The 23,986-nt window shown below is 45.2% G+C and overlaps 1 protein-coding gene across 6 annotated transcripts in view; it reads right to left on the bottom strand.

The window, feature by feature from the left end:
- Positions 1–4,880: 4,880 nt before the first annotated feature.
- Positions 4,881–23,986, bottom strand: part of LOC114434372 (tensin-3-like) — a 30,551-nt gene continuing 11,445 nt past the window's right edge. For 3 of the 6 annotated variants that reach the window (XM_028403567.1, XM_028403569.1, XM_028403566.1), the window contains exons 14-27: positions 21,398–21,528; positions 20,818–20,920; positions 20,663–20,731; positions 9,663–9,819; positions 8,075–8,529; positions 7,783–7,866; positions 7,500–7,631; positions 7,315–7,407; positions 6,997–7,074; positions 6,627–6,704; positions 6,370–6,538; positions 6,215–6,283; positions 5,933–5,962; positions 5,534–5,675 (exon numbers count right to left, since the gene is read on the bottom strand). In XM_028403567.1, the coding sequence (XP_028259368.1) occupies positions 5,534–5,675; positions 5,933–5,962; positions 6,215–6,283; positions 6,370–6,538; positions 6,627–6,704; positions 6,997–7,074; positions 7,315–7,407; positions 7,500–7,631; positions 7,783–7,866; positions 8,075–8,529; positions 9,663–9,819; positions 20,663–20,731; positions 20,818–20,920; positions 21,398–21,528 (1,790 nt within the window). Of the gene's footprint in view, positions 5,676–5,932; positions 5,963–6,214; positions 6,284–6,369; positions 6,539–6,626; positions 6,705–6,996; positions 7,075–7,314; positions 7,408–7,499; positions 7,632–7,782; positions 7,867–8,074; positions 8,530–9,662; positions 9,820–20,662; positions 20,732–20,817; positions 20,921–21,397; positions 21,529–23,986 lie in introns of all 6 variants that reach the window. The other 3 variants (XM_028403564.1, XM_028403570.1, XM_028403565.1) reach the window with 2 other exon arrangements.

Raw genomic sequence — 23,986 nt, forward strand, 5'->3', positions numbered from 1 at the left:
CACCAGAACAACCTGTTTAGGTCTAATGAAGGCATTCATTCATATTTTACTAAGACAAAATGATCTCATCTGAAAGAAACTTCTCTACTATTTTCTTGACAATCCTGGAAACACATTTGACAGGCACTATGTTCATATAACCACTAGAGGGAGCCAGACATTTAAACATTGAAAATTACTCGGAAACTGACCCCGTGTTTTGTTTTTTTTGTGTTTTTTTGTGGTGCACCCACGTCTGTTCCTCACTTGTGGACCGTGATGGGCACACAGTGGCTCTGGATTTCCCTTTGTTACCACACAGAGATGTGGGGCAGCGGGCACAGACGCTGGGCCTTCTCCAAACTGGTGCCCATTGTGCAGCCGTCCAGAACGACTCTGCTTCTATTCCTGTACGGCCTTCGCATTTCAACTGTCACTCCACTCAGACTTAGATGTCTTGTTATTCAACTGAGGGCTGCAACAAGTGACTATAATGATCATTTTTAGCTCAGCATTTAAAGTTAGCTTGAGCTTGTTTTGAGGTATGTGCTAACCAACAGTAACGGAGATACAGCTTTATGAGGCAATATATCTGTCAGTTTATCCTGACATGATGAAGTCGGCATCTCCACGTGGTCTCTGAGCAGATATTACCGCTCTGGCGTGCTGGATGCTGCAGGATAGCTTGATAGCAAGATAACTTGCTTGGCCGGACCACCGAGCTGAGCCAGTAGACTGCATATAAATGATACTGGAGGTGAACCTGAGTATGTACCATCCACTTTTATCAGTCCAGTGTACTTGGCTCTGCCTCTCTCTTCCAGTTCACGGTGAAATGCTCCAAACTTTGGAAGTATTTTGATTGACTCAATTATTTATTCTGCCCCTCCTCTGTTCGTTCAGTAAATGGTTAATGTGATTTCTAATTATTGATTTGACTTCGAGTCCTGGCCTCTTTTTAACGCTCTGCTCTTTTTTCCTTGGCAGACAGAAATCTGGGTCACGGGATCCAAACCTCATGAGGTAGACGTGCTGAATGAGAATAAAGAGGGAAGGGAAAAGAAAGATAGATGCAGAGAGCCAAACGGGACAGGCAGCATGAGTCTCTCTCCACAGGAGACGCACATACACTCACCACTCGGTTCCCACATTCTGTAAAGTTTTTATGTGTGCAGGAGAAGCCAAATAAAAGACAGGAAATAAAAGAAACAATGAGACTGAAACTGAAGATGGAAAAAACAAAGTTGAAACGTGAACCAGAGGTACGTTGGCTCTAATAAAAACTCTGTGGAGAGAAGCCGGAAATGGCACAAAGACACAGACACACAAATACCTCCACACAGACTCACAAACTGAGAAACTGAGACAGCGTCTCAGTGCACCTTCTGATCACTCCGGGTTCCAAAAAAGTCAGAACATGATCTATATGCATTTTTGTCCAGTTAACCCGGTCACAGTAACACTGAGAGTGCGACAGTGCGCGGTGCATTGCGAAAGGTACCCATCGTTTCTAGTTTTTGCACTGTAGCATGCCCTATGTGCGCCAATTTGCACCAACAAGAGTCAAGGCACCAGAACGCCAGAGAGAATCGGGTAGATTTTCAAAAAAAAAACCTGCTACATTCACAGCCGGTTAAATCCAGGGTAAGAGGCCAACAACAAAATGGATCCAAAGCTTTAGGCTTTTTTATTAAAAACCTACAGAACGTTGAGGGACTGGTTGGTGACGTGTACAGACTGGACTGTCAGAGCCATTTAAAGTCCTCGTGGGAGGCTCTGACGGTGGACATGTTGGTGGTATCTGAGCCTGCCTCAACCCCCGGTTTATCCAAATGCAGGCAAAGGTGGGCAGGTGAGAGCAGGAAGGGAGGCTCTTTGGAAGTTTGGATGAAACTTCCTAACCCTAACCCTAACCCAACATCATGCTCTTCTTGCCCTATTGTTAAGACAGTAAAGTTCATTTATTGAGCATGTCTCTCCTTTTGCTGGCCACATGAGGGCAGTGGAGGAAGTTGCGATATGGTCGCGTCTTTTTTATTATTTGGTTTTGGTCTCATCCAGCTCCTGAGGAAAATATTTGTCTCATTAGTGCTCAGGTTTCTTCCCCATCCAGTCACTCCACTGTGCTGCTGTGCATTTATAGTAAAGGTTATTAGAGCTGTTTGCTGCTGGGAAAACCACCGGTGAAACCAAAACAATTAGTTTAAATATGCTAAAATGCTGAGTGAAACTGCAGCGGGTTCATCAGTCCATCACAAAACACATGATCTGATGTTAAAATACCATTTAATGCAGATTCGGGGGCTCAGAGCATGTTAAGATGCGTCTGCCTGTGAGCACGGCTCATTTTCACGCACCCTGAATCAGCAAAAGTAAGTCACTGCATTTAATTAGTGATGCAATGGCATGTGAGCCAACACACACACACACACACATAAACCCTCCCTCATTAGGTGTATTGTGGGGATGCTGATGTAATGCAAGTTAATCTGTTGGCCTCTGGTTGGCTCAGTGGCCCAGCGGGAGCTCTTTGTGTGGGACATAACCCCGCCCCGCCCCCTGGAGACAGGTTCATTAAGACTGACGCTGATACCCAAGTACTGAGACCCATTGTGTGTGTGTGTGTGTGAAACAGCGTGTTTCAGTCAGTTATACCAGAGACAATGCCATGAAGACGACAGCCTGTTTTCTCAGCATGTGCCTAAGTGCACGTAACCCAGAAATCGTTATTGGCATGCCGTGTGTGTGCGTTCGGTGTGCGTGTGTGTCTGTGTGTGATTCATAAGGAGGTAAAACGTGTGGCACGTGCAATATGTGAGCTTTTGGACGATGCTCTGTGATGGTCAGACAGATGGATCTTGAAGTATGAAGCAGCATTTTATCACGATGTTATACCTCTTACGTCTGTGTGTTGTGTTGTAGTCGTGTCTGTTGAAGTTAGCATGTTAACCAGTTGAACCACTGAATAGGATAGAGGGCCAGGGTTTATATTGATCTGCTGGATAAGCTGCGTGATCTCTGCTTGCTGCATGGGACCGGTCTTCCATTTGTCCATTTGGGCCACTGTGCAAAGCGGAATCACCACCAAGTTCACGGCTGGGTAGCTGCCTGCCTTTAGTAAGACGTTAAGAAATCATTTAGCCATTTAAACGAAAACACATTTCATGTATTAATAAAATGTCCCCCCAAATGTCAGACACCAGCAGTTTGTCTGGTTATTGTCATTTTTCCCAACGTTGGGATGAAATAATATCCTCAGTACGAGTTGTGAAAGATGCAGAACTAGAACATAAAGAGAGAAATGAATGCCGTAGAACATGTCACATATACAATACTGGCTGGCTCTTTATCTTATTGTGGCTATTGTGTTGATACACTGCTTAATGTTGATTACTAATTTTGATATGATTACAAAGTCACATGACAAATCAATAGAAAGTCTTCATTTTTTTCAGTCAGGCCTGCAGCCTGTGCCCCTTTCAGCCCACTAATGTAAAAATAGGAGCAGGATTATTTGTGGGTCGGTGTGGTTTTAGCGTGTGAGATGGAGTGTATGTTTGCTCCCCTGTGCAGCCAGCAGCGCACTTAGCATGGGCTTTAAATAGCTAACTCAAATAAAGTGAGAGGAGGCCAGGGATCAGAGGCTAAGAGGGACTCTGTGAGGGAGGCATTCCCGAACGGAAGCCGGGCCTTTGGATTTCCAAACACCATTCGGAGCGAGCAATGCCAGGAATGTGATGTCGTCCAGCAGGAGCGGCGGCAGGAGCGGCGGCGGCTATGAAAACCACTGGGCCACCAGGTGCTGGGGAGTTGCCTGACAGGAAGTGCAGCAGGAAGTGCAAGCAGAGGTCCAGCTATGGGACAAAATGGCAGCAGGTGACTCAGCAGGGAGAGGACTTAAGGCTGTTAGGTCTGTCTGAGCAGCAGCAGAGCGTCTCTATCAACCCAGAAAATCTCTGAATCGCTGAAAAGGGAACAGGACTCCCCCTCCGAAACAGCCTCTTTCTCATCGACCGGCTGCTCGTCCGTACTTTGCCTCCTTTTTTACACACTGTGTTAAATTTCTATTCTTTCTCATCCTTTTTACCTTTTGACGGCCTTCTTTGTGTGCAGGCTGTGGGAAAGTTTCCCGTAATGGTGAGGTCATCCACCACCGACAACCACCCCAACCCCCCACGCACACACACATACACACACCAATACACCCCCCACCCGCCACGCTGTCCCTCCAGGCCAGGCAGGACTGCAGAGGAAGGCAATGCGTCCCCATATCTCTGTCCCACTTCCAGTTCCTCCAGCACTCCCCGCAGAGACCAAGAACCTGAATAGAGTCTTATTCAGAGCCGTATCTGATCATCTGGCCTCCAAAGCAAGACATGGCGGAGCGGAGACGGGCAGTCCATCTCTGAGGTGTTTGGAAACCTGTCTGGCATTTACACCACTGTCTAATGTGTCATGTGTGCACTTTGCTCGTTGTCATTCTCTCTCTGTCTCTCTCACACACACACACACACTCTGGAACACTTTAAGTTTTGGATCCAGTATAACATTTAGTGGCTGATTACTGCCATCTATTGTCAGAACTGTGAACTACAATGTGGATTTTAAAAGGGTCAGTTCACACAAAATTACAAGACATATTCTCGCCTTATAGAGAGCCAGAAACTGATTCAACGACTACTTCTGTGTCCAAAATATGAATGTGTGCTCCTAAAAAAAAAAAAACAATTTTTCAGGCTCATCACATTCAACCACTTCCTAATAATTCCAGTTTTGCAGCAGTGTGAGCACTACAAACCGATGTCTTAAAGACTTGAAAATACTGTTTTTGTAAAACCTTAACTTAAATATTTGAAAAAAAAACAAGCAGTGTGAAGAAAAATGAAAAGAAAATGCTGAGGTGTGTTAACATTAACATTTATCACATTTTCAGAGAAAATCAGGGCTCGTATACACATCTGTATACTATTGGTCAAAGTATATTAACATCTATATTAGTAATACAACAAATATGTGTAGTTACTTATGATACTCTGCCAAAATCCTAATGTACAGTTTGTGTTAATATACAAAAATATATGACAAAGAAACATATCTGTAAAAAGGGATAAATATCTTCAGGAATATATAACAACACAATAAATCCATCTTAAGTACAGGGCGACCACATCCTCGTCTCTGTCCTGCTGCAGCTCTTTAAACAGAAAACCTGGTTCTGTTGTACTGTGACCAATAAGAACCTTTTTTTTGTTTTAAGTGTGATAAAATCTATATTTATGTGCAGAATATCAGAGATTGTCCGGTCCAATAAAGTAGTCAAGGTGACAAAAAAAAGTTTATACTCGTTTTATAGATATTTAAAAAGAAAGCTCCGGAAACGTGGCAGCAAAGAAGTCACAGCTTCTTCCTGAAGAACATGGCTCCCTCTGGTGGCGGAATCCTGCAGTGCAGTCACTACAAAGTTTATTCGGCAGGATCAGGTGCTGGAGTGTGTGAGCGTTCATAGTTTGTTGATTTGTTTTTACTCTTTTTTTATACTTATGTGATGTCAGAGTCACTTCTTGTGTGATCCGATCATGACCTTTGAGACAAAGTTGACGATGGCGCTGGCCGGCTGCTCGGGGTCGTGCTCAGCAAAGAGATGGCACATGTTTTCAGTCTCACTCTGAGATTTTCTGGCTACAAACCCGAAGATTCTGGAAGGAAAAAGAAACCGAACAGTCACAGAGGGTTCTGTAGCGTCAGTCTGACTTCTTTCTGTTTATCAAGGGTGAACCACAGGGAACCATTCTGGGTCCTGTCCTGTTCAGCTTTCCTCAGCTGTGTCTCATTGTTAAAATTTAATGAGATTCAATTGTTAATTGTATCATACAAAGACATATTAACACTATATTGTGTAATAATGCAGATAAAAGATAATTATGAAAGAAAGACTTTTGTGAAATGAACTTACTTTGCAGTGGAGCCGCTGTCTCTCGTCCACCTGTTTAGGACAGAAAAACATCACACTCGTCTCAGACTTGGACACATTTAAACAATGTTTACATAATCATGAAAGAAATTACTGATAAATGTGACTTTTTCACCACCTTCCCGGCAGTTTTTCAGTTTTTTAAATATATTTCTTTAGAATTTTACTGGAACTGGTCCCTTATTTTACATAAGTATCATGTGTGTGTTAATATAAAGAACATACTGTATGTGGAGCATTTTAAGAAGAACCCAGTGAACTCACTTCCTCCCTTGTGGATCCAAAGAACAGAATATCACTGTGTTGACAGCGTAGTGTCTCCTGAAGAACAACCTGCAGGATCAAACAGAAGCAGTGTGTGATTGTCTGACTGTGTGTGACTGTGTGTGTGTGTTTGTTCTGCAGGTGCACACACTCACTTCCTCTGGTTGTCTGTAAGCGTGATTCCCTGCGCTGACACTTTGAAGTGGACGACGGTGGAGGCCTGCGGAGGGTCCATGGAGAGCGTCATCGTGGTCGCCTTCTGGACCGCCTGGTATCCCGTCAGAGACTCCAGCTCCACGGAGCCCAGGTACCACACATTACACGCTGCATGGATTCACACACACACTTCCTACAGTCACTTGATCAGGTGGAATGTAATAAGAGGGGACTTGTGTGTTGCTGGAGGTCGTACCTGCTCCCTGTTTGAGAAGTTCAGCTGCAGAGTTAGTGGCGGTCTGTGCAGACGAGTCGTTCAGCTCCTCCACTGGGTCTGCAGGGAGGAAAGACGCATGTAAAACAAACTAAAAACGACCTGCTTTAATCCCAGTATCCTCTACGCTCATGCAGCTCCACTTATTATATAAGCCTTTCATTCAATATTTATATTTAAATATATAGTTTATAGTTAGGTCAGATATCAGGCAAGTGGTTCGAAGTCAACTCAGTTTGGAATTTTTTGTTTAAATGATTATCTTTGTGGTACAAAAGGATACATTTGAGAGTATAATATGAAAATTACAAGTAGTTCTTCATCGACGTCATAACACATGGACACATCTTACCTCTGTCAGGCAGGATGAGCTTGCAGGGCAGAGCCAGGGGGGTGATGGAGTGCTGGCACACCAGGGCCGTCAGACTTCCTGTCAGGGGAAACAAAACAAACACAAATGTGTTACAACCATAGTGACCGCTGCACTTCACTGTACTGACCAGTAGAGGGTGGCAGAGGACATCATATACTAAACTCCTACAGAGCTGGCTTGTTAACACGCGGCTGTGGTTGACATGAATGAATTCACTCTTCTCTCCATATGTTTTTGTGGAGATTTCTTTTTAATTAAACATCAATAAACAAGAAAACAAAATGGCAGAATTCTCACCAAAGTACGGCTCGTTGGGGCAGCCTTTCAGACGAACCCCCTTCTGTGTGCACTCTATCAGGAAGTGTCGCACCAGCTCATTGGACAGATCTACTGCAGACACAATGTTAATCCGTTTTATTCACGCCTGAATGTGCACATAAAAATCATGTTATTGTTTTTGTTTTGAGCTGTTTTTCACTCACCTTTTTTACTCTGTTGTAACACCGATGGAGGAGGCGTGGCCACCTTCATGGCCAACCCGTACGCGCCGCGAAATGAATGGCTGTCCCTGACAATGAACGAGCCCGGCTCTTTGTCCTTTAGCACGGCGATGGCTGCTCAGTGGGTCAACAGAGGGAGGAAGCAGAGATAAGCTAAAGTCAGAATCAGGTCCAGACTGTACACAGAGGAAAATCTTTGCACAAGAGTGTATTATCTGCTCACGAGTGGCCGTTAGAGGCCGTTTCGTCCAAGGCTAATATTTACCTTGGTCTCTGGAGATGTCGGGCTTGTACCAGAACTTGGAAGTGTCCTGAACAAACTTCACAGTGTCCTGCTTATTGCCAAAGTCTGCGAGACACAGATTAAAACTCTCTGTTAGGTTTCAGACTGGCAGGGGAAAGGGTTAAAGGGTCACAGGGATACAGTGACTCCGCTCTGGTGGTGATAAATTTATCTGTAGTTTAGATTGCTGGTGGCACCACAGAACTGAATGGAGGTATAGGAAAAACCTATGTAACACTCTAAGACCCTAGAGCATCTATCTGGGATGGTATACCTGCTCCAGGCGACTGGGCCCCACTGAGTCCTCTGAGGGGGTCGGGGGTCATGGAGGAAGAGAAAGGGATGCTGAGACTGCTGCCGCTGTGAGGGCTGGAAAACCCGCTCAGAGAAGGTGAGCGAGAGCCAAGCTCAACCCCGTCGCCCCCTCGTCTTTTCTCAGGCAGCAGTGGGGCGAGTCCCCCATCTCCCCCCAGGTTTAGACTCCCGAGCCCCTCCACGGCCTCCAGCAGGCTGTGCTCCAGGCCCCCGTTCCCCAACAAAAACGAGGACAAGTCAGTGCTGTCCGTCCCCCTGTGGACCCCCGCATCTCCATCCAGACTTTTCAGCGCCCCTCGGGGAGAACTGTGAGCTTTAGGGGTGCTGAGGGAGAGAGGAGGGGAGGGCTGGGGAGGATATGGGTAGTTTAGGGAGTTTGGAGTCCGGTCGTGCCACACAGGAGGAGGAGTGGAGCTGCAAAGGGAGAGAGAGGAGAGAGGGACAGTCTCATTGTATGTTGTTCTAAAAGAGTCCTGGTTTCTGCGACTAAACAGATTTCCTGCAGAGATTCAGCCCACAAACAGGGCGTGTGTTCAGTATGAAGTCAGAAGGTTTGTTGCAGAGATAAACGCTTTGAATCAGATATATGCATAAAAGAATGTTCCCTTTATGGGAGGAGGTCATATGACTTTAGCAAGTAAGAATGAGGCAAATATTCCAGATCACAAACAAGACGGACGCAGAAAGTCACAGGTTTGCTGTGTGATTATTAGAGCAGCAGAACAAGTGGGTCAGGAGCTGCAGCCAGTGTTCACATTAAAACATCAGAATGAAGCGACCTCAGTGACTTTGGTGGCTGAAAGTTCATCTTTACTACATTCTGTGGACAGAAAGGGCTTCATGATGACGCATGAAGTGACGGGTTTGCTTTCACCTCAGATTGTGCTGTGGGTGCCTGTGTAGCATCAGTGTTCCTGCCAAGACAGGCTGTCAGAAGGGCCACATATGCAGACCTGAGGTTGATGCTTGTTTCATTTGGGTCGTAGTTACAGTATCAACCTGAGAAGGAGCATCTCATGGCGTCTATTCCTGATGCTAAATCTCTTCCATCAAGGTTTTTCTTTTTTGAATCTGACTTCGTACAGACAGACCTGCTCTTGTGATACCTGTGTTCAGTCTGTATGTGAGATTTGACTGCCGCCATGTTGGCACAGTATGCTAACAGAGGTACAGGGTGACTCTTAGAGCCTGATTTCAGAGTGATATTGGACAGAAAGGTTAATCTAACTCAGATTACTCCTCTTTTCAAGCATGCTGCGTAGAAAAACATCACAGCTCCTGTCAGCCAACAGCAGCCATGTGAGTCTGCGGTGGGCAGACTGGAAAACAGGACCTGGGCTGATGAATGTCCATTTATGCCGAGGCTGCAGACTGTGTGGATGTTTCCTTTGACACGTTGGTCTCCTTCATACCAAACAATCAATATTTATAGCCACTTCATACTCTTTGAATGGCTTCTCTGAATCTGGGAGGAACAATTGAACCTTGAACATCTTGTTCAAAGAAGCGATGCGGTTTGGGAGCTCGGACAGAGCTGTGTGGTGTACCTGTCTGTGTGTGGAAGGGGGCTGCCCGACGACACTGAGCACAGGGAGCCAAAAATCCTCTGACAGGAAGCAGGAGCGACGGACACTTCTGATCTGAACAGCTCGCCCTCTGCGGAGCCACCGGCGTGGTTCATACCTTCCAGGAAACTCCGGGAATCTGATGGGGGGGGGAAAAAGAGGAACAAACTGAAACAGATGTACGGTTAGAAAGCTCCCAGGATGCACACAATCACTGCTTACAGTTACACGTGTTTGCTTTCGATATGACTTTGTTTGCATTACAGAGGGAGTGAGCTGAAACACACCTGTCATGTTTAACAGAAGTCCTTCTTTTTACAACAGCTTGGAATTCTTTAAGTCAGGAGTCATGACTCTGCAGGGGTGCAGTCACACTAATTGTCGTGTGTGTGTGTGCGTGGGTGGTGTCAGAGTGGGGGGGACCCACTCCAAAACATGCCCTACATGACATCCTGACATCGCAGTGTGTCATCCAGCAAACACGAGGGGCAGGCCTCCTCAGGCCAGAGGCAGGACTGTGAAGTGCGATGAGTCACCGTGAAAACAGTCAATCATTATAAAGGGCTCCTTGTTCAGCCGCCCTCACCCCTCACTCCCCCACCCACCCCTCCCCCCTCCTCTTCCTCCTCACCCTTTCCGCTCTTTCCCTCCATTCAAGAGCTCGACGATGGAGGAATCTGTGCTAAACTACCAACTTTGTTTGTAGTCATATTCGACACCATTGATTGAGTGGATTATATAATCCCACGTGTCAAGGAATTGCAAAACAAAGTGCACTTTAACCTCCCTTCCTACAGTCAACCTAGATGCTGTATAATGAGCCTCAGTGGGAGGGAAAAGGCAGACGACTGTGGCACACTCTTCTTGTATTTGCAATACATATCTGCCCATTGGAAAAAGGACACATGGTTGCATTTGTGCAGCATCAGGCCACAAATGGAGGCCCCAGGACTGGATGGTGACCCCAGACCTTTACCCTGGACCCTGGAGTTCATGTACCTTTCTTTAGAGGTGCAATATTCATAAGCTTTTTGGCCAGAAACTGTATTCCCAACACATTTATTTCTTCTGAAATCAACCCTTTAACTCCTCCAGATTCCCTTAAATTCATTGTGTATCTTGATGTTTTATCAGTTAAATCGAAAAGGAATAAAATAAGCTGTAGTCGTACGTTTTTTATGCAGGAATGTTAGTTAAGATGGAGAATGTTTATTCAGGTAAAGGATCTGAATATATTTCCTCTGCTGCTGGTGAAACACTTTCAGTTTAATATGACTTTCCCACAGCTTAAGGTTTCCCACACACATGTCTACAGTGCCCGCATTATGTACGGTGGATCAGATGTCTGACAGTGTGAACCAACAGGCAGCTGCTCTGAGCAGGACAGACGTTTGAAAACTTTTTAGGCTCTCTGTAATCTCTGAAAACTTCTATCTTTTTATGTTTCTACATAAAAGTTGCACGTTTTTTATAATTTAGTTTATGTTTTATGTTACACTACAATTTAGCGTATTGATTCAAATCCATTAAATCCAAGATGGCCTCCAGTTCATTTTCTGTAAATCCTAAATTAACTGATGAAATTAATCCGCTCTTTTTCAGATTTTTGTGCAAACAAATTTAAGAATTCTCAGTGAAGAACCTCAGATTTGTGCAGAACTCGCCTAAATGTCCTTGTTTTATATTCCACGACTCCTCCTCTGTGTATCTGAGGCACCAAACACCAACAGGCGACACTCAACTTGAACTCTTGGAGGTTAAAGGTCAAGAGCTCAGAACAGGAGGGTCTGCCTACAATTAGACATTAATGACACATCACTGACAGCTCACACACACACACACACACAGCTCAGAAAGCAGGGACAGCCCCGTGCTTATGGTTGTTGTTGATGCTGAAAACACAAACTGAAGGGCGTATAACAGCGAGATTCCTTAAATATTCCCACAGTTGCTGACTGTTCTTCTCTCGGGATGTTTCCCGGAAATCATTTAGACCTCATCTCCCTCTCTCTCCCCCTCTCTCTCTCTCTCTCTCTCTCCCTCTCTCTCTCTCTCCCTGTTCCCACGACCCGACTCTCTCTCTCCACTGTGGTTTGTCACATCTGCAGCTCGTCCATGCTTGTCTGCTTAATTACCGAAGACCCAAACTAAACTTGTGGCGACAACGGCTGACCTCTCGCTGACCTCGCTGACCTCAGGTCGTTATTACACCCTCGCACACCTTTCACCCTCTGTATCCATGGTTACACAATATACACACACCTCCAGCCAGCGAGAAACATCCCTCTGTGATCTGACCCTTGGCCAAATCTTCATCCTCCTCTGCCTCCAACATTGATTCTTAATAATATGGTGTACTCTACATTTCGCTGCAGCACACAGGCTTCTCACAGGACTGTGTTTATCTTGATTTTATGTTAAATAGATGTGTCTTACCTGCGCTGTCTTGTCCTTGGTTACATTACTGCTGGCTGCTGTAACAATGCATTTCCCCCTGGGGGATTTTTTCCCTTTTACGTCCCTGTCAGGAACACATTAGTATTTACATGACAAAGAAGCTAAATGTGTCCCAGACCACCCGGGTGTCGCCTGTCAGTGTTTGCATGTATTGCACAAATGTTAAGGTACTTAACTGAGAATTTCCTTTTCTGTGCATCCACAACTTTGTGCCATTTACTTGTGATCTTAACCCCTGAGATGCTTTTTTTTTATAAAACACAGGGTCATAATGTTGGCTTATAGGAGTTTTTTCCCGTCAGTGTTGTTTTCTCCTCACTCGGCCTCTGAGGGAGCACAAAGCCTCCTCAGTTTACCGTCAAACCATGCAAAAGCTTTTCCAGATGGCACAGACCCACGTGGGCACCTCTGCCAACCACCAGCAAGTACCCTCACCCAACCAACCGACCCATAACACACACACACACACACACACTTTCCTGATCACAGGGTCACAGTTCTACATCAATAAAGATAAAAGCCAGTGATCAATAATCTGTCCTCTCATCGCGCCACCTGTTGCATAATCAGAAAGAATCATACATCCGTCACATGTTTCATCTGACAAAGAAACACTTTGTTCATCGCAGCGGCTCAGCCTACACACATAAACACAAAGATGCACATGCAGTTATGCTGGACCAACTCCCTGCTGATCGCAGGAATGTGGACACACACACACACACACACACACACTGCAGCATGTTACAGCTGTTCACAGCGATCACAGGCTGCAGCTTCTCAGGGGGAAACCAAAGGAGGAGGAGGAGGAAAACACCTGCTGAGGCTCCACATAATTAAGTAAGAATAACTTAAAAATAGACTTTAGACAATTGAAAAAATAAACCTGACAGGACAAACGGTCAACTCACTTAAATCCAGAGCTCAACAAAATTCTGCCAACTCGCGTGAGCCTGCTGCAGCAGTTACTGCAGTAAACGGTTCTACTTCACCACTTTCATACAGACTTATGATAACACATTGAGATTTATGTGTAGGTACCCATTTAATGCCACTTAATGCCACAATAAGCCAGGTAGCACAACTTTCTGCCATGAGAGGTCGCACCGAGCAGATCTGTTGTGATTTACTATTCAGGTTAGGTTTAGGAAAATATTGTGGTTTGGATCTCGGTTACTATGGTAACAACTCTTGAAAAGAAGGCCTCATGGCGTCTATATGATAAGAAGTCTATATGACGTAATATTGAAACTGATGCTAATGAGCAAAATGTAAAGCATCTGAGCGTGTGTGTGTGTGTGTGTGGTATGTTCAGAGCGGGCGAGGACAAAATTAACCCGCTCACGGCGCCACCTCAAAAACTTTCACTGTCAATTAAAGGTTAAAAAAGCCCCAAAAAAATAATTAAAAAGGGAGAAAAAGTGCTGAGTGACAGCTCAGCTACATATTTGCACGCATACATTTCAGACCTACCCATGAGTGAAGGAAAAAAGGTGGCAAAACAACCAAAGTCAATCATTTACATGCCTACAGCAGACAGTGACAGATTAAACGGCGCTGTTTATACAGGATTACTGAGCCCTGCAGCTTTCTCCTTGGAATCACTTGGCCCTCCGTCAGAATGCGATCAGCTGTCTGCTCCGGCCTTTCCTTCTCCAGTAAAAATCAATCAACCTCAGACCCTGCTGTGTCCTTCCTCCTCCTTCTCCTCCTCCTCCTCCTCCTTTTTTTCGGGAGCTCAGTGTCTCACAGCCAAACATTTTTCTGCAGGGGAGGACAAACTGCCTGTAAATCAGATTCCTCTGCTGTATCGAGCGGCGGAGGAGAGGCTCGGTTACTAGCCAGCTGAAGAGGGGAGGAAAGATAACAGCACTGCAAACAAAGTGTGGAGAGACAAAGAGGGTGAAAGGTGTCAGTAAACAAAGAGAGTACGCCATCACTGAGGGTTTTATGGCCGCTGTCTGATAATGAGCTAATGCCTTTATGAACTGCAGTCACTGTTTTCAGTTACACACTGTCAGTGCTCCAGCTGAAGAATCGATGTTTCAGAGGAGCCTGAATCGTTCCAGATATTTGACCGTGTTTTCAAGCTGAATTCCTCAGACTGACCCATCTGGAGAAGTGATCAGGGATCGTTCTTCTCCTGCTGGTACATCCATACGCCAGTGTGTGCTGCAGGAAGCTCTTTGTTATGTAGAGACGTTTGCTCACCATCCTGGCAGAGACTGGTTGAAAGCTGAAATTTCCTGGGACAGCATGTTTTTTTGTGGTTTAAAGAATGTGTTAGGAGATATTCCTATTATATACCAGCAGCAAAAGTTCTCCAGCACTGACTTTGTTGTCTGTTGATCAATCAGAGTTTGATTGGCAGAAGGAGACTTGTGTCACTGGTCTTCTGTATTTTCAGCAACATGATTCTAATTCAAATTTAATTGGATATGATATTAATTGGTTAAAAAAGGAGAAAGTAATGTTGATTAAGTGTCTGTGCTCTACTGCACAGCCTTTAGATCCAAGATGGCGTCTTTTTCTAACATGGTAGCACTTGTAAGCAGTGGTGGAAAGTAACTAAGTATTTGTACTTCGTTACTGTACTTAAGTAATTTTTATGCATTTCTACTAGTGCATACTTTATACTTTGACTCCATTACATGTTGCAGCTGTCCCCTGTCCTTTCTCCTCCACTACATTCCTACAGTGTCTGTAGTTCCTTGTTCCATGTGATGAACACAGTGCTGGACTGATGAGAGGTCAGACTCTGCATGTAGGTGGTGTCACGCTGCCAGCTGTGTTTCTATAATGAGCCTCAGTCATGATGCTCAGTGCTCTGGCTCAGTTAGCTAACTAGTTAGCTGCTGTCTGCTAACACAGGTCCATCCATTAATGTCTGATTAACATGAGTCATAACATGAATCTACAGCAGGAACACTGACACAGTAAACATGCTGAATGCCTGTTTGTTATCAGCAGCCTCTCTGTTCACTTGATGCCCACAGCCTGCCTCATGACACACAGACCTGTCCATAGCTGCTTCTGGACTGAACATGGACATTAACTACACATGGTCCATTTTCATTTGATTATTTTAACCTGTTCAGATCCTTTGCAATGGAAATCAATCATATATATTCAGTGCATGAGTACTTTTACTTTGAATACTTTAAGTGCATTTAAAAGTACTTAAGACTTTTACTTAAGTAGGATTGTTGATGCAGCACTTCTACTTTTACTTGAGTATATATTTTGCTGGGTATTTGTACTTTTCCTTAAGTACCAAGCTTCAGTACTTCCTCCACTGCTTGTAAGTGAAATATTTGTAGAATGGGCGAGGGGCAGAACCACATCATCCATCTATATATTCTGTCAACAAAGGACATTTTAGAGGTCCACAGGGATTGACTCCCCCGTTTTACGACAACCCCCGAGGCCCTTGCAGTTTTTGGCACTTCTGTATGGGCTTCCTGTAAAGGAGCATTTTTCTGCAGAGCTGGTGACAGCCTGCACTTCCACCCTAAGCTCCCTCAGGAAGGTTTGTCCACCTTTATTTACATCAGAGGCCTGGTATCTGTGACTGAGCTCATGTCAGCTGTATCTGTATGAGCAAACATGTCCAGATGCCACATGGACTGCACATAGAATCCATACTTCCTGTTGTTCCATGCTCTGTGATGTAAAGGGCAGATGTACCAGGCATCATTACATCATCAGAGTCTTGGACAATGGATGTTCTGGTGAATCTCACACAGACCGAGCCTGTTGTTGATGGATGCTCTGAGGAACCGAACCACTGCTTCGCTCTTTCCACGCTGCAGTCTGCCTCCTGAACTCGCCCTCTATCCACTGTGTTCAACATTTTCCATCGAGTGGTTTGATTTTCTGCATCTTTGCTCATATTTTCCTGCAGTCCTGCAAAAAGTCGAGCGTCTCTCATGTAGCATCCATCTGTACAGTGTCGTATTAATAACTCTAGTATTGGCAGTAGGCAGGTTAACAATTATTTAATTATTGATGAATGTGCAAGTTGTTTCTTTGATAGTTTGATCTGCATAATGTTAGAACATGGTTACTCCGTCGTGTCAGCATGAGGTCTGTGGGAATTGACTCATTTTTTGGAGCTGCCCTCAAGTGGACATTGGAGGAACTGCAGTTTTTAGAACTCGCTTTACCTGACTGGATTCTCAAGATCATGAGATCTGCCTTGACATTTTTCAAGTGATTCTGAGAAACATGGAACTACTTCCGCCTTGTTTAAGATGCAATGACATGTGATTCCATCCAGTCTCCCTCTGGAACAACATAAATGGTTCATAATGTCCCCAAATGTCTCAGTTGGACCGGTGTTATTCAGTTGTTGAGCTGTTAAATGTTGGAGTTTGTTTGAACTGTTTTTTTGAACTGTCAGAGGGACTCCAGAGGGAAACATCTGCTGCTAAATTCTGCACAGCTATTGTCTGATTGTTGTTGTCATGTCGTGAATGGTGGCTTCTCAGAGCTTTTTGTGAGATCTGTGAGACTGAGCCAGAACAGTAAACATGTAGCCGGACAGCTAAACAATAAACTGAGACACTATAAATCTCCTTGGAGCCGGGAGGGCTGATGGGGCTGATGTTCAGCTGAATGACTCCTTTTTTCTAAAGTTATTCACACAGGAAAACAAACCAATCACTCTCAAACATTTGAAACTCATTTCAGCGTGCATAACATCTCTGGGGAGCCTCCGCAGCAACGAGCACCCCAGAATCTTCAAAGACTTTTTGGTTCAATTCAGGTCAGTAGTGCAGAGAAAAGGGGGGGGTTAACCACCGAAACATCAGCCCGCAACGACGGAGGCCAAAATAGCCTTTAACAAGATGAGATCATGACGGCAGCAGTGGAACAAACCACCTCACCACCAAGTGTGAGATGTGTCAGACTGCAGGCTGCAGAAACGTTCGACCCACAGAAAGAGGCAGAAAGGTGAAGCTTTTAAGGAGTGTTTGAAAATTCCAGAAGCACTCTAACAAATACCAGAGGCCTCCAGGAGACAGAGGGGACGTGTTCCTCTGCATGGTGCCCTCCTTTAAAAAAGATAACACATGGGCCAGGAGGTAGAAGGAAATAATACAAGCAGAGGAGGTGTTAGCCTGTTTACACACACTGTCATCATCCGTCATCCAATCACACGTTTCTTTTTAAACATACCGAGAGATGCGGTCATGATGGTGACACCCTCAGAAGTTCTCCTGTTATTTCTCAGCCCCAAAACTTCCAGGCTCACACCTTCCTGCTCCAAAACCGTCTCTCTGCGGTCCGCTCTGTGAATGAATCCCTCCCTGTTGCCGAGAACCTCCTCCTCTCGCTCCCTCTTTCACTTCTGAGGCAATCTGAGCTCCAGTCGCTGTTTTTTTTTTTTTCTTTTTAAAGTCAGGGGCCGAATTGTTTCGCTGCCATGCCCAATTCCTTTCGTCCCCCAGACGGAAAAATAAGCTCCCCGTTTGTTCCTGGCTTGTTGTGATACCGCTCAACTTCTGTATGGAGGGAGGGACAGAAAGAGAGAGAGAGAAGAAGAGGGAGGGAGAAAGGAGAGGTAGGGAATTCCTGCCCCCCCACCACCCCGTCCTCCGCCTTTCCTTCATCCATCCCTCCCTCCCGCTTGCTGACCACTGAGCATTGTTCATGCTGGGCTGCTGCGAGCACTTTCCCCCAATCAGGATGGATTCCAGTGGGGTCAGAGGTCACATGTGGCCTTTTATGGACCAGAGAGAGAGAGAGAGAGGGGTTTGGGGGGTTTCTATGGCCTCTCTGTCAGGCCATGTGTGTCCACTCCCACCATCTGCTTGGCCACAAACACAGGGACAAAGGCATGCAGACACACCGACACTGTCTGCTGCCATGTGTCTCATCTTAGCACGTCATAAATTACACCACGGAGCTGCCGATGAACTGTGTGAAGTTTACTTTTGTGTCGGAGAGAGCATGTGCTGTGTGTCTTGTTGTAACCTCCCCGTCACAGGAGGGAGGCCGGCGTGGACATGAGCAGCATCTGTGCACAGCACTGTGCCGGTCCGTTAGCTTAGCTTAGCACAATCACAGGAAACAGGTGGAAACAGTTAGCCTGATAAGATCCAACACTTTTTGTTTTCTTGTTGGTCTTACCCATAAAAAAGTTTATTTATGTTTCATTTGTCTGGTTGCCGTGCTAAGCTACGCTAACCTGCATGTTTAGCATTCTTGATTGTTGCCCTGTGTTTGTGTGTCCACCCTCCACCGCAACAACGCTCCGCCTCTAAAAGCAGCAAGCCGCATTCCTCTTCAGTTGTATATAAACATCATTTCATCATTTTCACCTCAGAAATGAAAAACTCAAACTCCATTTGTGATGTAAACAAACCATTTGGTTTCATTTCTGTCAGAGCTGAAGCAGCTTTTAGTCCTCGTGTTTACATCTGGACCACAGAGAGTGCTTTTAAACATGCTGACAACTACACAAAGACCATCTCCACACAATGACACTTTCAACTTTTAAGACCACTCAGCTCACTCTCATTCATGATGATGAACAAATCGGACCATTAGAAGCCTCTCTGCCACTCCCTCAGACTTTCTCCTGACCTTTGACCCCTGAGGTTCAGACAGTCAAGTGTTCGTCTGAGGGAACCATCTGCCTCTACCTCAGCTTGCAACCACATCTACATTCTTTTGGCTGATCCTGCTTCCGCTGCCTCAGAGCTTCTGTGTATAAAGTCTGTTTATTTTGATTTGGCCACAAGTACACAAAGGAAGAGTCGTTACATAACGTGAGAGAGCCGCACTGCTGCCAGGAGGAAATGAAAAGACACAGAGACAGCAGCAGAGTTCATCTTCAGGTTGGTGCGTGGAAAAAAAAGGGGCTGAACTAGTGGAAGGACTGAAGTGGAAAAGATGTAACTAATGACATCAGGCTGTTGTCATGAGTCAAATAATAGTGTTTCATTCAGCAGTCGACTATTTTTAGGGTCTGGAATCATTCATGGAGAATGAGAGCTTCACACGGGAGGTAAAGAAACCAGATGAAAGAAAGTTTTGTTTAACTTTACTTATTATTTAATCATTATTATTATTAGTTATTTATTCTTTGTATGTAATTCTTTTTTTATTTCTCCATTTTTTCATATTTTTTGAATTATTTCGATATATTTATGTTTTAAAATACATCTTTTACATCTTTTTCTTGTAGATCTATGTGTATTTCTTCAAATCTATGAAATTCTTCTCTATGATCTCTATGAATTTTCTGCCTTTTTTACCATTACAAATGATCAGATATATGTTTTCTAAAGTTTGAGTGTGTCAAAACGTTTAAAAAAAAAAACGATATCCCAGCATGCCCAGTGTGATCAGTCTGAGCTGCAGCATGACCTGGTGCACTGTGGTTGTTTTGTTCTGTTCAGTAGCCTGGGGTCAAATAGTGATTGCAATAATGACTGTAAACAGTAAATAGTAAATCATTTAAATGGAGGGTCACACTGCTCTCTCCAGTCTTGGCAAATTGTTTCCCAGACGGCCGTCAGTGTTTGACGTGGGAAACAGGAAGCTGTTGTCTAACCCCCCTTAAAAAATGGCAGCAGACATTCTGTGTCTTCTGTCCATCCAGCAGAAAGGTGGAATCAGGTGTTTGTTGTTTTTCCCCTCTACTCTTTCAGCATCTCTCCCTTCATCCCGCCGCCTGTCTGCTCCGACAAACATGTTTACAATAAACAGGCGGACCTGCCCTTTAAAAGAATGAAGCAATCTGTCTGCAAAATGCCGCCATAAAAATCACTTCAGGTTTGTTAGCAGCTGTTTAGGTCATAATATCTGAGGATTATCTGCAGTAAAACAACACGTTTTACTTATAGCTACAGCAGGTGAACTTTGTAGAATCAATAACTTGCAGTATTGATACTGGGAAATTTCTTCCAACATCTGCAACCTTTGAGTCATTTTTATGAGACCGATTGAAAAGCTGTCCTCTCATTTGATTTAAATCAGCTCAGATATGAGACTGAGCCGCTGAAGGAGGGTTTTGTGTTTTTGATACGGCAGTGAATTCCTCCTGCAGCTGTGTGTGGTACATATCTCCTCGGGCAGGATGTCCCTCCCCTCGCCTCTCGTCCCCTCCCAGAACAGGACGTGAGTGGACATCCTGCCAGCAGTGGTCTCTTCCTCTGTTACCCTCAACTATTATTAGCAAACATCCAGCATCAGCTGTCCCTGCACGACAGGATGTGAAAGCCCATTTTTTAAACTAATATCACATCAGAACCAAAAATAAAGAAACTCGCTGTCTGTCTCCATCTGACCACAAACACAAGCTGTGCCCACACATCCAGCCAACAGCAACACAAACACCAGCCAGGTGTCTGCTTGGTAAATGATGCCAGGAGGACATTCCAGCTGGTCCTTGAACCCTGCCCAGCAGCAATCAGGAACTGTTTGGGTTTAGTCACATATATGTGGTCACACACACACACACACACACACACACACACACACACACACACACACACACTCTTGGGAAAGTGTACCTTGTGTCCAGCTGTGTTGGTCCCACTGCCCTCCACTCCTCTGCTGGGAAAGCTCTGAGAAATGTTTCACTGGGAAGAGAAGGAAGACACTGATAAGATTTCCACATGCAGACACACCCGCGGCTACTTGTCTTCATTTTCACACTATCTCTTACTGTAGGGCGTCGGAGGAGACACCGGAAAGGCCGGAGTGGGAGGGACCATGTCAGAGGTATGCATCTGGTAGTCCACACTGTTGGTCTTATACAGATGCCCATGCTTCGAAAAGAGGAAGAAAGGGGGAGAGGTAAGAAGAAAAAAAAAGAAAAGCCCACACACACACAGCAGTAGACATCAGTCTTGTGATCTGTGTTTGGGTGTAAACATTTGGACCATTCATGCCACCAAACCATGAGACTGCTAAAAAAGAAGCTACATAAGCTCCACTCGCGCTGCCCGTCTTCGCCCGTATTAGGAGTTTAGGTGGACTGTGACAACATGGCGGCGGTCAGAGCCTCAGACAGAAACTCTTCAGAAACCAGTCATCATTGGCAGTTTTCTGCCTTCTCTGGAGCTATTGGAGTTAGCATTAGCATGTCACATAGTTTCGTAGATCATTCTTTTAGATCAGTTAAACTGTGTGTTGCCTAGACTTCTTTTCTGTTTTGTGAACATGCGGCCTCGGGGCAGCTACCTGGATCCGTTTGGCATCAGATTAAAAAGAGGAAATCTGTGGTATCACTCTTGAGTGTTTACCTGAGAAGGCGAATAGGACAGACTGTTGAGCGGGGAGCCCCTGAAGCTCTGAGATCCTCCCCCTCTCCATCTTGGACTGTGGGGAGCGGTGTAGTCTGTCACATCACTGACCTGCTTCTGCCGCTTCCACCCTGATCAGGAGCAGAGCGATAAAGAGGGGAGAGGGTGGAGGAGGGAGGGAGGGGGAGAGCGTGGGAGGCAGAAAAGGAGAACCAGATGACAGATCAGTCAGAGAGATTATAATCTGAAAGGCAACCAACCGGAGAATCAAACTTATATGAAATGAAATATGCACAAACAGTTATGTCTGTCCTCATAAAAAAAACATAACATTAACAAGTATTGACACTTTGTTATGACCAGACGGCAGCGTGGCAATAAAAGGTGATGACAGTGATTCCCCCCTTTGGCGTGTTTGCCTCAGACAAAAGCTCCTATCAGTGTGTTTATCAGCAGAGCGACGCTGCCTTCATCAGGGCAGAGGCTGTGTGACTAAGCAGGACTGCACTGTAACCAGATGGTGGAACGTCATGCAGAAAAAACATCTGCCGGAACAATCAGGCCTCCTCCTGTCAGATACGTGTAGATCAACGCCCCCTGACCTGGATCTTTATCCACCCCACACAGAAAACACTCTGCTCCATGCAACTTAGAGGCAAAAAATACAGATTCAGGATCATTTCTGGCAAAAAATGGCTGACCTTGAGTTTCTTTGCATTTTTTTTTATTAATTGACAATATTGACACTTGATGTCAGTTTACCTCAGAATTTGTTAGAGATCTGAGCTTCTCTTCTGAGTCACAAACACAGCGTCCAGAGGCCGTCGTGTGAGACATAATGGAGAGTTACTAAATGAGGGATCACACTCAGCTGCGCATATCAAGTATAAACAGTGATGAGGAACATTATGAGCTCAGCTTTCACTGTGAGCATCCATCATCTTAGAATCACATGAAGACGAAGTCGACCATCTGAAACTAATCCAGTTACTGTCCCACACCGGTGGGCCCGCCGAGGGAGCTTCCACTCAGCCCTGTGCAGTGTCGAGTATCACTTTGTGTTCACGCTGTTTGTCAGAGGGCCATTCTCTTCTGACGAAGATGATGAGAGGGAGAAGGAGAGCAAAGCGTTGTGTCAAAACTTCAAAAGCATTCCTGATCACTTACAAGTTCCTGCCTCAAAACATCCCCTCGGAAAACAAGCACACACACACTCACAGTTACTGAGCGAGTCAAGTATTACTTAAGTTACTGCTTAAAATATGCCTTGGGGAAATATCAACCTCCAGCCGCCTGACACACTCACTGACCTACATACACACAAACACACCAGCTCCATTTCCTACGCTTAAATTTTCAAGGAGATCTCAGAGGACCTCTCATTGACCTGACGGCGTACAAAAGTGTGGGGTCACGGGTTAAATGTTGGCAGTGTCACATGGCCGCGGGTCATCAATACCCATGGCACAGGCCGCCACACATGTGACTCAGGAACTGTCAGGGCCACCCTCGTCATCTGACTCAGAGGTTAGCTTTGATGGAACAGCTGCTCTGCATGCAAAACAGCTGGGAGGTGATGACATCACTCGTACACCTATGACCCGCAGTCCGTAAACAGAAAATGAATCAGGCATGCAGGTCACAGCAGAAATGCACCTCTTCCTCCTGGCGCCGTCCCAGTGGACACGAGAAGGAATAAATCCATCACATGTAAAGAAGAAACGGTGAAGAAGAGGCAGAACTAAGAGGCAGAGGTCCTTTGAAATACTCTGTGCAAGCATGCAAGGAACTAAGAAACCAGCCCCTTCTTTCATTAGCTGCATGTGATCCTCAATATATTTTTAAAGGGCAGTAAAAGCAAGTTTATTAGGTACACAAACATGAAGTGTCAGAGTTACTGCTGCCTGTGTCTGGATAGATATCAACAACAACAACCTGCATGATGATCTGCTATGTGATCTCTGCTCGCTCGAGGGTCCGGGTTTCTATTCCTCCACAGAGCCTGATGCTGAGGAAGAGCGAGGCAAAAAGCCAGGGGCTGGTACCTGACACAACACAAAGCACAGGCGGCCAGGCAGCACTCTGACGTTCCAGGTGCTCACATTCACCTGCTGTATCTACTCAGTGCTAGTTTATAGTAGTGCAGATCCTCTAATGGCCACTTGAGGGCCGGATTCAAAAGTGAGTCAATCCTGCTAGACCTCCCTGGTAACATGTTTGACATGTGACAGCTGCTATGACTTGTCACCCGGCATCCACGTCTTCCTCGTCCTCGCATGTTGGCGTACGACGTAACCTGTGATCGTCTGCGATTCAGTAAATGGTCATCGTACAATCTGCACCCATCAAACTTGACGTCGTACCAAAGTTTATTAAATTCACGTCGTGTAGTGTGTCATTAGTTCATGTCTGTGAGACGGATTGGAGGGTAAACACGACTCTGTGCAGCGTGCAGAGGTCCTGATTTTACAGTGCTTACACAGAGAGAACATCCACTACATGTTTAATCAAACACTTCCACCTTTTACACAAACACAACACAAACACGCCTTCTGTATCACACATGTTCCTCCATCTCAGGTGGAGATT

Source organism: Parambassis ranga, chromosome 4 (genome assembly GCF_900634625.1).
Source record: "Parambassis ranga chromosome 4, fParRan2.1, whole genome shotgun sequence".
Lineage (NCBI taxonomy): Eukaryota > Metazoa > Chordata > Actinopteri > Ambassidae > Parambassis > Parambassis ranga.